This window comes from Pectinophora gossypiella, chromosome 12 (genome assembly GCF_024362695.1).
Source record: "Pectinophora gossypiella chromosome 12, ilPecGoss1.1, whole genome shotgun sequence".
Lineage (NCBI taxonomy): Eukaryota > Metazoa > Arthropoda > Insecta > Lepidoptera > Gelechiidae > Pectinophora > Pectinophora gossypiella.
The window spans coordinates 2,248,024-2,266,884 of record NC_065415.1 but is presented as its reverse complement, the minus strand read 5'-3'; the positions used below and the strand labels follow the sequence as shown (position 1 = coordinate 2,266,884).

The 18,861-nt window shown below is 39.8% G+C and overlaps 1 protein-coding gene across 3 annotated transcripts in view; it reads right to left on the bottom strand.

Annotated features, from left to right (window-relative positions):
* The window catches only part of LOC126371526 (max dimerization protein 4-like), a 405,754-nt gene that overhangs the window by 142,478 nt on the left and 244,415 nt on the right, over positions 1-18,861 (bottom strand). The window contains exon 2 of one of the 3 annotated variants that reach the window (XM_050016849.1): positions 9,475-9,514. The exons of the other annotated variants lie outside the window; for them this stretch is intronic. Within the exon in view, the coding sequence (XP_049872806.1) occupies positions 9,475-9,514 (40 nt within the window). The remainder of the gene's footprint in view (positions 1-9,474; positions 9,515-18,861) is intronic. 3 annotated transcript variants of the gene reach the window in all.

Sequence of the window (18,861 nt, the reverse complement as noted above, 5' to 3'; positions counted from 1 at the left end):
TCCAGACAATACGGCAGTACTGAGTGTCGGAGGGAGGTCCAATTAGCTCTCTGTTTCACTCTACAGCGCTGTGATAGACTGAGCGGTAAGCGGCGATGAGAATCCTTATCATCTTCTTAGTGTCAGTGGCACATTCCAACTCATCTTTCTAGCACGGTCACCGCTTGACCACCCATATCAATGGCATGTCCCATACATTCTAAATTATTATTTTCAAGTTTATTCATTCATACCATTATTTACCACTGAATATTTATTTTGAATGAATTTTTATCATTTAGGTAGTCATTAACCTTATAATAAGCTTTTTTACATAAGTGAAGTGAAGCTTACATGAGCTTTAAACTTATTTTCTGACAAATTTAAAATATTATCTGGTATTTTATTGCAAAAACGTATACATAACCCCAAAAAAGATGAATTTGATTTACTTAGTCTAGAATTTTGAATAGCAATTTTATTTTTATTTCTTGTACTGTAAGTATCTATTTCTATATCCGCTTTCCGCTGTTCCCTCCTTCACCCTCTCCTCACTCTGTTCCCTCCCGGCAACCTCTACACCGCTAATGATTTGCACAGAGTGTCACGCTCTCCAAGCATCTTCAGTATGAGTAGGGTCCCATTATTTATCAATCGCGCGTGTACGACGGGATTCAGACCGTATTAATAATGGTTTAAACGAATATTTGATGTAGTTCCCGCCGTATTAGTGAGAGATGATTAATGTTTGTTTAATGAGGGTTCAGACACGTTTTAAGCCTTGGTTATTAGAAATATCATATTCAATACGGAATATGACATCACATGTCCGAGGGTGACTAGTTTGCTACAGTCATATCGAACTTCTATACGGAATTCAAACACTATGTTACTTACGATGGGTTTTCATATTTCAATGTTTTGCACAATGGTAGTGTCCTTACCAAGTAATATGACGTTAATTAAAATGGATTTGGCTTTACATCAACTTCGAATTCCATCATGCCAAAAATCATTACTCAATAAAAACAGACCCAATATACAACCCTGCGCGCACCAACATTCAATACTAAAAGTATCAGGTTTATCGCTTATAATACGTATTTATCCCGATCACTATTCCGACTATCATCTCCAACAAAAGGCATCGTGTCGGCAATTCGACATTCGCATCCGCAATTAAGGCACGGATATCCGCGGGGGCGTGCGGAGATATGCGGATCGTGTGGAACACATCAGATATTTCGGATGCGCTCACGTGTGAACCCGGCTTAATTAATATTGTTATGTACAGCCTGTGGGCGCGTGCACATATTGATGCCTAGTCGCTATTAATAAATACACGGAAATAGCATACGTACCTATACATTGGAACATATGGGCTTATAATGATAATAGAGATTATATAAAAATGATTTCATTCTGTGCGCTAATAACCGCGATATTGACTAGTTACTTTTACATAGTTATTCATTTGTTTAGATGATGTAAGTGTCTGTATCGAATATGCTTTTGAGACATCACGAACTGTAAATAGTTTAAAGAAATCGAATGCATCCAAAAAGTCACCTTAAACTATGGCCATGAGTTGCTTATTAAACTGTTATTCTACTGCTTAATAACGATAACAAAATCTCATTAGCTTGTTTTTTAGTGATAACACAAACTTGTTTCCATGTAAGTACTTTGAAAAACAAAATTCGACAAATCATTACATAACAAATCATTACTAAATAATAAAGGTCTCCGCATTGAACCTTGGTAAACACCAACGTTCATTGCCAACAGAATTAGGTTAAGTATACTCATTGGAAGTTATTAATTATTGCTTAATTCAAATAAAAGAGTCTTCATTGAACGAAGTACAAAGGGCGCTCTTAAAGTTAAATGATAATAGATTTTTACTCTCAACTAAGTAACGTACAATAGGCCATTTTCCTGGGGCTTTGCAGTCTTAAAGACTCAACATGCAAAATTTGTAGCGTACAATGCAGTTCTGCGGTGTAAAATGGTCTGATAATGAATTCATGGCGGTGGCAGAAGAGGACTGTTCCGGGAGAGGGGGATTTAACGGGAAAAGGGGGTATGTACTGAGCAGGGTTGCTCTGAAACGTTAAATTGAAAAGCTGTTAATTTTGCCGGAACATTTTCTCTTAACATAGTTTGCTAGATAAACCCATGCCTGTAATCTAGTAAAAAGCAGAGCTGCAAATCACGACCACACACAGGACACTCCATATAAAAACTTATTATCGTGTGCTGCCTTATCGCATATGTGTGAGTGAGACAAACAGTCTTCCCGCGCTCCCCCTTACTCCTTAGCTGCAGATGGTCATTTAGACTAAAGTACGACGCAGAGGGGGTGAGGTACAAAGAGAACGGCAGCCGTTACGAATTGGTGCGGGGAGGAGTGTTATTTCTATACGTAGTCTAGTTCTTTAGATATGTCAAAAGATTCCTTGCAGCCACATTTGATACGAAGTTCTAAGATGGATATGATGAACCGTATGGTGACAGATGATCAGCCAATATAGTGGTTAATAATGTTGGAATGGACACAATCCCTGTGTATGTTTTTACGATATGCCCGGGAAGATAAGCAGCTGAACGCGTTCTATGTTTTTTTAGCGTAGGAGCGTTAAATTTAAAAGCTGTTAATTCCGCCGAAACGTTTCCTCGCGAACGCAAAAGGAATTATTTGATTAAAAACACAAAAGTAGTGTTTGCGCAACAACATGGCGTGACATTTCATATTTCGTGTGATGCAGTACGTTCATTATAATATTTTATACTGGTTTTGCTTGTTTAAGTTGGTAAGCCATCAGCATTTTGACAGCTAAGATAGCAGAGTTGAAGTAGGAAGGAACAAACACAAAAGCGAATGGAAGACCTTATTTTTTTGACGTGACTTATTGTAGATTTGCCGCAGATGGCATTAACTACTTGGCCGGACAAATGGGGAGCGCTGAAGGCTCTCACCCGAGGAAGAACAGAAAGTGGTGTCAGGATCGAAGTAAGTGGAATTTCATGGTCCCCTCCTACCCCAACGGTGTATGTTTTAAAAAAATAGCTTGTATGTATGTGCAATAAAGTACATGTGTTTTTATTTTGAAATAGGCGTATTGTATTGTTGGAGCAGCGTGGTGGAGTATGCTCCATACCCTCTCCGGTTGATTGACGGGAGGCCTGTGCCCAGCAGTGGGATGTATATAGGCTGTTTATGTTTATGTTTTAGGCGTATTGTCACTAAATGCACTTATGTTATTGAACTGATCGCATGACTTGTCCGCGATAATCTAAATCTTATTAGAGCAGTATTAGAGCCAATGATTGGCTATGTTAGGCCACTAACCATAACTAGTTACGGTCTTGAACATTAATGTACACTTTAGTGCCATGCCATAGTTTTTTTTTTTAAGTTTCACTAAATATCAAAATAGTGCGACAGGGTTCAAAGTGGATACAGTAGTAGGTAGTTTCCAACTAGTCAAATCAGCTACTTTTTACTACACGTCGAAACACGAAATTAAAATGGAATTTGTATGAAAATGCAACGTGTGACGTCATAGAAAAACGTGACAAAATGTCGCATTTATTATTAAATTTTTCGTTATTAAAATTCATAAATAAGTTAAACAGAAAAAAGAAAACGTTTCTTGTAACATTTAGATCTGTTTTTACTTTATTTAGTCAGAATTTGATAATTTATCTTTGACCTAGCAAACTACCCGATTATGTCTTCACCAGAATGTCAAATCTTGAAGACTGTGAATCGGTCTCATCGCGATAAATATTACGAACGTGAGATGTGTCTTTATGTATGCCACAAAATGTTCACAGTGAACTCATCATTGACATCCCTGGTACGAGGGGAGGTCAAAAAGTTCGCGGAATGGAGGGGTTGGAGGGGGTTGGTTTGCTCGTACAGGTAGCCGCTAGTTGCACACCTCATTAACAGTATATGTACCAAGTTTGAAGCAAATCGGGTCATTAACGTTTGAACTATCGACCAGCAAACAAGTGAATCGGGAAGAACTCAGCGAATATGGAGAAAATTGAACACCGCGCCGTCATTAAGTTCCTCACCAAGCAAGGAAAATCCGCTCAGACGATTTTTCAAGAGCTGTTAGCAGTTTACTCGGACTCTGCCCCTGGTAAAACCATGGTTTACAAGTGGCATAGTCTTTTCAAGCAAGGAAGAGAGTCGATTGAAGATGACCCCCGCTCCGGACGGCCCATTGAGGCCACCACACCGGAAATCATCGAAAAAGTAGAGAAACTTGTATTAGAAGATACCCGCTTGAAGAAGAAGCAGCTTGCAGCAATGGTCGGTGTATCCGAAACAAGTATTTTAAATATCCTACATCAACATCTTGGGATGACTAAGGTCAGCGCAAGATGGGTTCCAAGAATGCTCACGCCACTTCAAAAAAGCGAGCGTGTCGAGTGTTCTCGCCAGTTTTTAGAGCTCTGTGGAGAGAATAAGGAAGAAGTTATGGCCCGGATTGTTACTGGAGATGAAACCTGGGTTCACCACTATGAACCTGAGTCGAAGCAAGAGTCGATGCAGTGGCATAAAAAAGGCACACCTCCTCCAAAGAAGTTTAAGGTGTCACAATCGGCCGGAAAGATCATGGCCACTATTTTTTGGGATACAGAAGGTATTTTGCTGATTGATTATAAAGATCGTGGTGTGACTATAACGGGACATTACTACGCTTCTTTACTGGATAGATTGAAAGAGGCTATCAAGGAAAAAAGAAGAGGAAAGCTGTCAAGAGGTGTGCTCCTTTTGCACGACAACGCACCCGTCCACACGTGCCATGTTGCGACGGCTGCCATTCACCGATGCGGGTTCGAAAAATTAAACCACCCGCCTTACAGTCCAGACTTGGCCCCCAGCGATTATTATTTGTTCCCAAAAATGAAAAAGGAACTGCGTGGACGAAAATTTGGCGATGATGAAGAAGTCAAGTCTGCAATTTCGGCCTATTTTGACAGCAAAGAGAAATCTTTTTTTTATGATGGAATAAACAAATTATTTGATAGATCCAGAAAATGTGTTAAGGTTAAGGGAGAATATATTGAAAAGGAAAAATAGTTTCGTGTTTAATTTCGACCCCCTTCCCCCTCATTCCGCGAACTTTTTGACCTCCCCTCGTATATACGAGTTGGGTGTGCCAGGGGATAGCTGCGGGGCGTAAGCGGATGTCTCCTACAATTAGTTGTGGCATTCATTACGTCACGCGTGTTCCTAGGTTTGAGTAAAAAGGGGGTTATTAGCAGCGGACATTGGGACTGCAATAAAACTGTGGTCACAACCGTTTTTAAAATAACAACGTAACATGACATGAATTAGAAATAACATGAGCTCGGTGGCGCAACGGTTAACGCGCTCGGTCTACGATTGTTGAAGTTAAGCAACTTTCGCAAAGGCCGGTCATAGGATGGGTGACCACAAAAAAAAAGTTTTCATCTCGAGCTCCTCCGTGCTTCGGAAGGCAAGTTAAGCCGTTGGTCCCGGCTGCATTAGCAGTCGTTAATAACCACCAATCCGCACTGGGCCCGCGTGATGGTTTAAGGCCCGATCTCCCTATCCATCCATAGGGAAGGCCCGTGCCCCAACAGTGGGGACGTAATGGGGTGGTGATGATGATGAGATATAACATCACGGCTGTATCCCTAAAGCCTACGTCCGAGTGTTTTCAACCTAATAAAGAAGAAGAAGAAATGTTTCCAAAATGATAGACATTAATGAGCTAAGGGCAGATAATCTATCACCGTTTGTCATTCAATCTTGGAACGCCTCAGGAGCGGCTGAGGGACAGTCGATTACGAAATGCCCGGGATGGTAAGCAACTAAACTTGAACCCATTTCCCTAATTACATTAAAACAAACATGCATGCATAAGATCACATATATTTCCCGTTAGCAGAGACCACGGAACTCGCCTTAAAAAGTATTAAAAAGGTCAGGCCAAGTGGTTCAGTCATTATCATCATGATCTCCCTACCAAAATGCCGTTTTTCACAGGGTCCGCTTACCGCCTACCTTAACCTGAAGATTTGATTCTGGTTTTTACAGAAGCGACTGCATGTCTGACCTCAGTAAATCGCTCTGTCTGGTTCAGTAAATGTATAATAAGTTGTAGCAGAGTACAAACTCTGCACATACTGGCCTTTTGTTCGGACCATCATCATTTTAAATTACGAAATTCTCATTCCATTCCATTCGCATTTCCTTTCATTCTACTCACTTTTGACTCACTGAATCCCCGACCTTCATAAAAACAACAAGTGTGTTATACCGTTTAGGGCCGTGCCCTCTAATTTCTAAGTCCTGATTCTTTTATGAAATGTGTATATTGTGAACTATTATGTTTGTGACTATGTTACTAAGTTTGTGAAGTGTTTTTAATAAACTGTATATACTCCTGTTGCTGTTGCTTCTACTTTATCATCGTCAGTCACTCCCCTACTCTGCCGGCACGTCGGGATACCATATCCTCACCTCCCAGCGTGCCGCAAAGTCTTGTCGGAAGAAATCCTTGGGTGGCGGGGCGGTGATTTTGTGATGACAAATTAAAACAGCAGCGTAGCGATACAAAAATGTTTCCTTATTTAAAAAAAAATAGTCTTGATTATTTATATTTTTTCAACATTGTCAATAGGTAACAGTAAATAATAATAATCCTGATACCAGGGTTGATGAGATTGGTCATCCACCTCTCAACCCACACTATAAGAAAAATAACATTTTCAAAAAAAAAAAATAAAGAACAGAAAAAAACATATGTGCAGCAAAGATACCTAACTATACATAGTGTTAGTGACATCGTAACGAATACTAAGGGGGATGATTTAGACCATGATTCTGAGTTAATATCAAGTGGAATGTTCCGTCGCAAAATTCATGATTTTTTTTAGTTTTTTTAAATTATTTTTAATTCTATACTTTTAGGGTGGAAAATTCCACTTGATATTAACTTAGAATAATGAGCTGAATCCTCCCTTTTAATATGGGTGTCAGTGACACCGTAACGAATACTGAGGGGGATGATTCAGACCATAATTCTGAGTTGATATCAAGTGGAATTTCCAGTCGGAAAATTCATGATTTTTTTAAAAATTTTTTCGGTTCCGTACTTTTGCGACAGAAAATTCCACTTGACATTAACTCAGAATCATGGCCTGAATCATCCCTTAAAATTTTCGTTACGATGTTACTAACGCCCTGTATTAAATATATCACAAATGCATAACCTTTGACAGGTAAGTTGAATACTACAGGCGAACAATTTTGATCTATTTCACCACAGCACGGACCGCAATCCCATTTCGACGAACCAATCCAACTTGGAAAATGGACAGCCACAAAGATGTTTACCTTGCAGGGAGATCAGATAGTTTGTGATGCTGTACATTTATTAGAAATTACAATGTTAGGGAACCATGCCATGAGAGCATTAGTACCAGAGTTGGCAGAACGCTTGACAATTACTGTGAAATCACTGGTTGGAATTCATGAGCGATTCAAATGTGAATTCGAAAACCGTGCTAATTCAAACTCAAACTCAAAAATGTATTTTATTTTATTTTATTTTATTTTCTTAGGAAGATTAACAGTCAAATAATAACTATAGGTAACATACTTAGTTACAGTTTGAATCGTAATTTTTTACATAAATATATTTTTTGTCCAACTTCTCATCCGCCTATAACTACTACAGCTTTTAAACCTGCAATAAAAATCCTCGGTAAAATGCCCTAGACATTCTAAAAACTTACTATGTAATTAAGCTAGCCTAAAATTTATTCACAGACGGTTATTCTCAAGAATTTCTATTTTCTAACTCTTTTATAGTGTGGGTTGTAGGTTGTAGAAGGATTACCAACCTCATCAACCCTGGCGTCAGGGTTATTATTGAGCCGCCAAAGGCTCCTCATGGCTCATTTAACAACTACATACTTACATCGGTAAGTAACCGGGACCAACGGCTTAACGTGCCTTCCGAAGCACGGACCACCTTATTTTCGGATAATTAGGTGATCAGCCAGTAATGTCCTAACCAAACTAGGGATCACAAAGTATTTATTGTTGTATGTCCCCACCGAGATTCGAACCAGGGACCTCCGGATCGTGAGCCCAACGCTCAACCACAAAACCACGGAGGTCGTTGTCTTCTAAGTAGTAAACTTTATCTATCATCATCAGCCCATTAACGTCCCCACTGCTGGGGCACGGGCCTTCTCTATGGATGGATAGGGAGATCGGGCCTTAAACCATCACGCGGGCCCAGTGCGGATTGATGGTTATTAACGACTGCTAATGCAGCCGGGACCAACAGCTTAACGTGCCTTCCGAAGCACGGCGGAGCTCGAGATGAAAACTTTTTTTTTTTGTGGTAACCCATCCTATGACCGGCCTTTGCGAAAGTTGCTTTACTTCAACAATCGCAGACCGAGCGCGTTAACCGCTGCGCCACCGAGCTCCCCAAAACAAAACTTTATCTATATATAAATGTATGGCTTTTCGATGCCCAGAGTAAGTAAAAATAGTACAAGAACTCCAATTCGCCAACAACCACAGAATAACATTGTAGTCGTTCGCTTTTATCAGACTGGCTCCTCTTATTGTTGTACCTGTCTCTTGGACTATTTATTGATAGCACTTAAGAAGGCCTTTAAAAAGTTTCTGTGGTTACCTTTTCTATTTAAGTTTCAAAATGTTTGATGGATTTACTGTTATTTCAGGCGACAGAGACTTAACTTCATTTTCTATTCGTTTAGGAATAAACAACAGCTAAATATATATTCATGTTACTTTTCAACAAGAAAAGAAAGAGGAAGAAAGAAAAAGAAAAACAGATAGAGAAATGGAAAAAGAAAGAGAAAGAAAAATGAAACATATGATGATGATTATGATGGAGGAAGAAAGAGGAATGGAAAGAGAAAGGGGAGGCTTTTGCCCAGCAGTGGGATCTTGTAGGCTAGATTGGATTAGACTTTTCAACAATATATCAGCTTGAACAGAAGAGCACCTGTGAGATTCTGTGGTTTTCACAGGGATGTTCGTAAAGAATTTCTGAAAGACTTCAACTACATTTTTATCTCGCTTTACTAATACAGTATCCGAATTCACATTATATTTTAATTCATGCTATATCAGATTTTTAAGGAAAATATTTTAATTTTAAAGAGTGTATGGACCCACTCTTCAACAGCCATGTTTAAGTCTGCCAGTACTCATAATATTAAGGGGTGAGCTTACATCCATTGATCGGGCACAAATTCTATACATTTAGATGAGTGCTTTTTACCCGCATTTTTGTTTATCCAAGACATAATTTGCCCGTGACTTATCCAGACTGAAACTTAGGTACGCCCACGCCAGTAATGTTACTAGTAAAACAATTACCAGAAAACCCCTCTCTAAATTTTCCTAAATGGCAACCTTCCCAGTAATAACTACAAGAAATAGTCTGTAATTCTTACCTAGATGCTGTTGATATGCTAATTATACGTTGCTTTTTACCTGAAACAGAAAATTATACGTTAGAACACTTGTACTATGGTTAGTCAGGACTTCTGTGAATGGCTGCTAATAGCAGGCACTGGAGAAAGGTTAAAGATTAATTAGGGACAATTAGAATGTGTTCCTCTAGTTATTAAATAACTTGTAATGTATACCCTCATTGATTTAAAAGATGTGTTGCTGTTGCAGTTTCTTGTCATTTCTTCTCCTAAGCCATAACACCTTGCGAAATGACGTAAATTCAAAAATGTTACATTGATCTTCAACAAGTTTATCCATGATAATTACGTTGAATAAATGGTTCTGATTTCTGATTAGATTGTGGTCAGGAATAGTAAAATTGTTTTTATTTCGTACTTACACCCGGTTCGCATAAACATGGGCAATTGAAAATGCAGTGAAGTTATGGCTATGAAAAAAGTGAGAAAATGTTTTTGGTTAGTCATGTTTTTCCAATTACTAAGCGCGAACGTCTATAAAGTGTAGTTTTTACTGTTTATTGGATTCCAAGGCGAGCAATACTTTGTATAAGCATTAAACATAAACATTTCTTGTACGTCAATGGTATATAAGTAATCATTATATTCTTTGGAACTAGAAAACGGAAAAGATTTTAAAAAATGCGTGAGATACTTTCCCAGATTATCCCGACGATTTCCAAGGATTCTACTTATTCTTTTGAAGCATGGAACTCTAAAACACGTACCTATAGTACCTATACGGTAGGCAGTGGGCATTACATCCGCAAAACGCGAAGCCCGGGGTATTACTTACGATACTCCAATACTGGTCGGTTTAATTTCGACCGGGGAAGCCACAGGACCGCGGCCGAGCTAGTGGCGTTGTATGGAACCAGTGAATGCGTCTTTCAACTTCTTTTATTGACAATATATTAGCTTCTGACCACAATATCAAGGCAAAGGTGTTAACCTCTCATATGCCGAGATACCAGACACAATAGATTTTACATTGTGTCTGGTCGAGATCCGCGTTCCGGCGTTTAAGGGGTTAATCATCATCATCATGTCATCCAAACCGTATCCGGCAACGTCGACTCCTAAATATCTAGGTATCCCGGGTCGTTGTTGTGCAATATACTTAGTAAGGCGATAGTGTTTATTTAATGCGGTCGGGTTATTGCGAAGTAAGAACATTTGTGCCTTGGATAGGTTATCTGATGCCCGAATGACTCAAGTTTCCTAAACTGAAATTAATATCCGTTGCAGACGGTGAAACCGGGCGCAACACACGCATGGTCTTTTAACACGTTGGCAGTACAGTGACCCATATACGGGTCATGACGGACTAGCTACGTCCGTGACCCATATATGGGTCACTAAGAAACGACCAGGTACGTATTAAAGGCGGGTGCTCCACTTGGATCCCGGGTAACTTAGCAAAGGTTGAAGTAATATGCGGGACTTCCAAGGAAGTCAAAACATTTTGAATGGGGACCGTCAACATGATAAAAATCGCTTCAGCTCTTATCACCGCTAACACTCACACCACACCACAATCGAAACGAAACACCGTCAACTGCGCGAACTAAATTTACTATAGATAAGACATTATCTAACGTTGCGGTCGTTTTGATCGCTCCAAATTTGATTAAGATTGACTCAACTTGGTTTAAGATAACAATAATATTCCATTATGGGGGTTGCACAACCCTTCAGTTAGTCTATTGATGGAGTTTCAACTCTAAGGCCGTGAACTTTTGTAGGCAGCGAGCAGCGGGGCGATAGCGGCAGTGACAGCGATAAATTTTCTATGGCGAGCAGGCAGAAACCTTAATAACATAATAAAAGATCTTGATATTGATATCATCAACTGTAGTATACCATCAGTAAAGCGGAAATTGGCAAAAAGATATTAGTTGGTTAGGAGTATCATGCGTTGTAATTACGTGATCGCAGGCATTTTTCTGCTTGCAGATTTCTATCCCGGGCATTGTGGGGGACTAGTTGATTTTTTCGTGAAATGTGTTTGTTATGTTTGTATAGGCACCTAGTTTATTTTACTATCTATTGTTGCTGTATGACCAACATATACCGAAGTCTATCTGTGGAAACCTATAATTGGCTCTTTTGTGATTTATATTTATGTTTATACTATTTGATGTAGCTGTTGGTTTTCCTATAAATAAATAAATAAATAAAAACGCGACTAAGTAGATCAAATGCAGGTTATCGTCGCTTTATACCCGCTTGTTTTTTTTTTTGACGTGTCGAATTGTGCTTTTGATCATACATGGAACAGATTAAAGAAAAGGTTAACGTCGTGTCTTATAGGGAAGTCAACGAATTGGCCTTTGATAGAGTGGAATGGAAAATGCTACACCGACAAGAGCGAGGCTCTTAAATTTATGATGATGATGATGACTTATTGTAAATTAGCCGCAAATGGCATTAACTACTAGGGCGGACACTATTAAGTATATCCCAATTGGGGCAGTCAGTGGTACATCCATCACAAGATGAACTAAGTACCTACCCACATCTCACCGAGCTTTCAAATTCATAATTCAAAAATATCTTTTTTCAGTAGGTAACATAGTTACACTTTCGTCTCGTCCGCCTAAAACTACTGCAGCTTCTCAGAACCTGTATAGCCGGGGAAGTGAAGCTGCAAGAAAAACGCGGCACACGCGGGTCCTAGACGTTCTTTTAAATAAAAATAAACATAAAATATTGTTATACAATTGAGTAACTTAGCTGCCTAACATAAGTTCTCAGACAGTTAATCCCATGCATTCATATCTTCTAAATAATCACAAACCTTAACAAAGTTTAACTACTGTCTTAAAACAGTTGAAGATTCTGAATGTCAATGGGAATCTTATTGTAAAAACGTATACATTGCCCCCATAAAATATTTAGTGATCTTATGTAATCGACTGACTTGTAAAGCAAGTTTGTTTTTATTCCGGGTATTAACAATGTGCCAATCGCTATTTTTTGTAAACAATCCTATACAACAATCCTTTCTGTTAGACCAACGTGATGCGTGGTGAGCAGTATCGCCGTCTATAATGGTGCACGTCCGGCACCGGGGTTCGAACCAGCGCTCCACATTTGAGAAGCAAGCCGGTGAACCACAGTGACATCATCATCATCATCAGCCCATTAACGTCCCCACTGCTGGGGCACGGGCCTTCCCTATGGATGGATAGGGAGATCGGGCCTTAAACCACCACGCGGGCCCAGTGCGGATTGATGGTTATTAACGACTGCTAATGCAGCCGGGACCAACGGCTTAACGTGCCTTCCGAAGCACGGAGGAGCTCGAGATGAAAACTTTTTTTTGTGGTCACCCATCCAATGACCGGCCTTTGCGAAAGTTGCTTTACTTCAACAATCGCAGACCGAGCGTGTTTACCGCTGCGCCACCGAGCTCTTGCATCGTGCACTTTAAATCGCGCGTCACCATAGCAACCGTGCCGTTTGCTTCGTGGTCGCTACCGCCTCCGCTTCGCTTCCGGCTGTGGCCCAACACGCGCCCTAAGTAAACCACAAATATGCTTCGTTTTCAAGTAAACATTCGAGTAATTTAATCAAAACTTTCAATATATAGTCCTTCATGTCTAAAGGACGCAACCACTCAGACATTATTGTAAGTCAGCTTAACAGTCACTTTTAAAGATTCAGCCACTTCACACATACCTACTAGATTATACAGGGTGTTAGTGACATCGTATAACGAAGACTTTGAGGAATGATTCAGATATCATGATCCTGAATTGATATCAAGTGGAATTTTCCGTCGCAAAAGTATGGAACTTTGTGATATCACTATGTGCTACTTTGGTTAGGACATTACATGCTGATCACCTGATTGTCCGAAAGTAAGATGATCCAAGCTTCAGAAGGCACGCTAAGCCGTTGGTCCTACACTGATATAAGTACGTAGTCGTTACGTGTGTCATGTCAGGGCCCTTTGACTTTTGACCGTTGACATCGGATACCACCCACACAACAGAAGAAAAATAGTATTTATCTGTCTTTGTACACCTAGGCTTTTAGAATAGAATAGAATAGAAATTGATTATTATAAAAGGACGCCACACACAAAGACAATTCAATATAACATCACTTACTTATTTTTTTTTACAAAACAATTAGATGCCAACCAAAGTAGATGTATATTTGTTCTTCCTTTTTGTATTATAGTAGTTGGAGGTATGGTACCGTATCGTATCCACTGGATAAGTAAGTAGATAAAACGTTAGCTGCACGCGACCCTAATTTTATTCAGAATAAAAAGAACACTAAAACGAACCCTATTTAAATCCAATTAGCCTTCCTACAAAAAGCAAAGCCACACAAAAAGGTAAAAGACAAATCGCTCAATAAAACAAACTGAGCGACTAATGTAGTAGTGGGCAGACTGCGTTGTCTATCTGTGTTGCCAGGCTTAATAAACAGGCGCGCCCTTTAAGTGCATGTTTTATTCAGGCTAATAATAGGTCGATTATAGGCTGCAACACGAATGTTGGCAGGAAATTGCTGTGGCCACTTCCACCGTAGATTTAGCAGGCGGAGAGGTCATGAGAGTGTAAAGTCGGGAGTTTGTAGTTTTTGCACTTAACATCACGCTCCTATCCCCGAAGGTATACGGGTCTATGGTTAAAGGCGTAAGTCCAAATGTCCTTTTAAAATGGAAAACTCATTGTTTTTCTTGCAGCTTCCTTTCCCCGGCTATACAGGATGTGAGAAGCTGCAGTAGTTTTAGGCGGATGATTATGTAAAAATTGACGATTCAAAGTGTAACTATGTTACCTACTGAATAAAGATATTTTTGAATTTGAATTGTTTAACTGTCTGGAAATCTCGGCCAAGGATATACAATACACCCACTCCTCGGCAGTATGTTTAAGTCCCATGTAATAGCGGGCGAACCTATTGCTATTAACCGGGCACAAATCCTGGAAAACACGTGAATTCAATTACCTATCCAAACATGAATTCGAACTCAAAAAAGCGAAAAAACATAAATGTTACATAAGCTCTCTTTATTTATTTATTTTAATTGGGATATCGCAATTGAGGTAATCAGAGGTACGATATGGTGCAAAAGTCAAATCAGTTTCTCGCAAAGTAATAAATTAACTGCACTTAAGACCTACTGGTTACATGTCGTTTCTGTAATAGACCAAAAACACGTACAAAAACATAAATTTTATAATTGTGACAACAAATAGTTCATAATTTCACCACTGTTTACAAATAATTCGCTGGACTCAGTGACTGCACTTTTGCTCTTTGATTTTACATCCATCACAAGATAAACTTTGGTCTAACAGAAAGGTCGGTGAGGCGTGGGTACTCAGTTCATCTTGCGATGTATGTACCTCCGACTACTCCAATTGGGACATAGTAGTGAGCTTATGTTATGTTTGTAGATATGAAATATAAAAAGCTTACATTCCCTCAATCAGCGCTTATCGCTATCGACCCGCTAGGGTCGATTAATTCTTTCAAATATATTTCCTCTCAGACGACGCCCTGAGCCGAGGTTCGCGCCCAACTGGGCACCTTCAGGCCTGTCTTAAACGTTGTACCGGGTGAGAGTTCAGCGCTCCCCAGTTGTCCGGCCAAGTAGTTAATGCCACCTGCGGCAACTCTACAATAAGTCACGTCAAAAAAAAAGGCTTACAACATTTTATGTTAATTGTCGACGCGATTCACGAAATTGTAAGTCATCTAATGTCACGTTACAGTTTCTATTCCAATTTGTACAACGAATCGTTTCCTTGACATTTTATAAAGTGAACAATTAGAATAATTACGGTCCAAAGTACAAATGTGGGTGCGAAAAGTTTTGATATAATTAAACGGCTAAACAGGTGTGAACGTAGTTTAAACGAAGGACGATAATTAAGTTATTAGAGGAAAGAATAGGGAGGATGATAAATAGATAATTATGTTAGGAACTTTTTTCTGCTTCCAACAATACAATTAATAAGTAGTTCATAGAAGTTGTAATGACAGGCAACTATGAGAGAGCGGAAATACCTCATTGACTGTTATGCATAAGGTACGGCGGGTTTGGCCCGGGCCGGGGTTCGAATCCTTGATACTACGATGTAACTCACGCGTTCTCCGTACAGGTCCATCACGGATTCCGATGTACTTCTTCTTCTTTTCGTCGTTCCCTCACTGTTGAGGATCGCGACCACAGGTTATGGATTTCCACTCGGTATGGCTATATGCTGCGTGAACCGCCCTCTGTATGCTGACTGATGTACATAGGTAATCAGTAATCGGACATTATGATCATCTCCTTCACGTTATCCCATTTTACACGGGATCCGCTTACCTAACCTGAAGATTAGACAGGTCCGGTTTTTACAGAAGCGACTGCGTCTGACCTTCCGACCCGCGAAGGGAAAACTAGCCCATTATGGGTTAGGTCACATACCTCGGAAATGCAGATTGGGAATGTGGGTTTCCTCACAATGTTTTCCTTCACCGCTGAGCACGTGATAATCATTTATGATCCAAACTTGAATTCGAAAATAAATTCGAAAATCATTGGTTTATAGGCCTATGCTGGGTTCGAACCTGCGACGTATTATCTATCTATCTACCTCAATGTAAGAATCAAGCGTTCTACCAACTGGGCTTCCACGGGTCTCGTCAGCGGGTAATCGGACATTTTATAAGTAGGTATACAGCAGTGACCTCAATCGGAAATGGGTTTAATTCTCCAATGATATACGGGTAGGCTGTCAGAGATGAATTATCTATTGGTGTAAATTCCATTGAAATTGGTTAGCAGCCATTTCCCCTGCCTCTGTAGGCTGTTAACGCTATTGTCTGAACGAAGATCTTTTATTTATTACGCAATAAATACCATGGAAAATTACGTTGCGAATATTAATAACTTAAATCAGCCGTTGGTCCCGGTTACTACTTACTGATGTAAACGTGATCGTTACATGAGCCAGGTCAGGACCCTTTGGCGGCTCAGTAATAACCCTGACACCAGAGTTGCTGAGGTTGGTAATGCTCTTAACCCTCACAATAAAAGAAAATCGCGACTATCTGTCGGGGTGAAAGGAGCCTTAAATAGGTTAGTTTCCAACTAGTTAAATCAGTTACTTTTTACTAAACGAAATTACTATGGAATTTGTATGAAAAAGCACACTGTGACGTCATAGAAAAACGTGACAAAATGTCGAACTTATTATTACGTTTTTCTACATTAAACTACATAAATTAATTAAATAGAAAAAAGACAATGTTTTTCGTTAGTTTTAGATCTGTCTTTATTTAGTACTTAATCACAATTTCATATTATATATTTTATCTTGAACCTAGTAGGTTCAAGATAAAAGATACACGATCCAATTCGCAAATCATCTACAACTTTTTACGGAGTATAATTATGGTAGCCTAGTTCGAAATAGCACTCGCACTGTGAGGTTAGGTTTGAATCCCAGCACGAATCTAAACCAATGATTTTCGAGTTTGTTTTCGAATTCATATTTAAATAAAAAATATTATCAAGGTGAAGGAAAACTTCTTGAGGGATCCCACATTCCCGTGAAATGCTTCCTGTACTGGGCTGGTTACTTTTGAGGTCAGATAGGCACCCGCATTTGTAAAAAACCGGACCTGTCAAATTTTCAGTTTAGGTAAGCGGACCCCGTGAAAACGGAATAACGCTAGGGAGATGATGAGTCCTATTAGCATTTGACCTCAATCTAGCAGGGGAAGTGGACGATGGGATATACAGGAAACTGCAGTTACTCTTCATATAGCAACAGCCAATTTCTATTTTCTAGCGTTATTTCCTTTTCAACGTACGCTCATAAAGATTTGGGCATCAGGTGATTTTGTCCTTACCAAATAAAGGACAGTCTCAGAAAGTGATTTTGATAATGTCCCTAACGGGTACCGAACCCGGTCCTCCAACTTGATCCTAACGCTCTAACCACTAGACCTGTAGCCTCTACGCGTGGATATATAGAATACCCACCGTAAATCTACAGCGGAAAAGGATCCGGATATCCCTTCGGTGGAAGTTTTGACGTCAGAAGTAATTCGTCGCCGATGTCACTGACGTATGTCAAATTTTTAGCGAATCTGATTTGCACCTTTTGTTATTGTCAAAAAGACACAAAATATTTTAGGAAAAAAATTGCAGATACGTCATTTTCAAAGCCAGCCACGATTTGGGGAACATAATTTGTACGGGATTTGCCAAGTTTTGCCGTTTATCGCCTCATTCGTACGATGCACGTACCAGCTAACTCGAAGGGGCGAGCCTCAATTACTTTCCGCTTTGATTGACTACTGGTTTGATTTGAGAAAAGGTCAATGACACCCTTAAGTTTCATCGACATCATAAACTGCCTATATACGTCCCACTGTTGGGCACAGGCCTCCCCTCAATCAACCGGAGGGGGTATGGAGCATACTCCACCACGCTGCTCCACTGTGGGTTGGTGGAGGTGTTTTTACGGCTAATAGCCGGGACCAACGGCTTAACGTGCCTTCCGAAGCACTGAATCATCTTACTTTTTCGAATAATCAGGTGATTCAAGCCTGAAAAGTCCTTACTAAACAAAGGACAGTCTCACAAAGTGATTTCGACCATTTTTACTTACATTAATTGTGTTTTGAGCTCAATCTACCCTATAAGTATTTCAGGCGTAAGTTCGTAAAAGTACCACCAACACTTACCGGGGTGCATCAGCCCTACGGCCCACCACTGGGCCACGGAGGCCGTTACTTTAAGCCTAAGAATACGAAACATGTGATTACTTTGACAGCCTATAAAACGGTTACAATGTTGCCTCGTGGTTTAGATTAGAGCCATTTAATGGCAGATTAGAGTTGACACCGAATGGTGGCCGGCACGGAAGCAATGTAATTATAGCCTGCATAGTAAACTAGGTCATATTTTCAGTCCAGTAAGAATTGAATTAGTTTGCTTGCTACACGGAATGTGTACGCTCGAATGTCGGTTTTAATGGAAAATTAAAAAATAAAATACTAGGTAGGTATGTAGTCGTTTCTGACGTAAAAATATAACAGTTTACAATATATTTTGTAGGTACTTTTATCTTCTTATCGTGTGGGTGGAATACCAACCTCATCAACCCTGGTGTCAGGGTTATTATTAAGCTGCCATAGGCCCCTGACATGACTCATGTAACGACTACGTACTTAAGTACATCAGTAAGTAAGTAGTAACCGGGACCAACGGCTTAACGTGCCTTCCGAAGCACGGATCATCTTACTTTTTGGACAATCAGATGATCAGCCTGTAATGTCCAAACTATATAGGGATCACAAAGTGATTTTAGTGATTTGTCCCCACCGGGAATCGAACCCGGG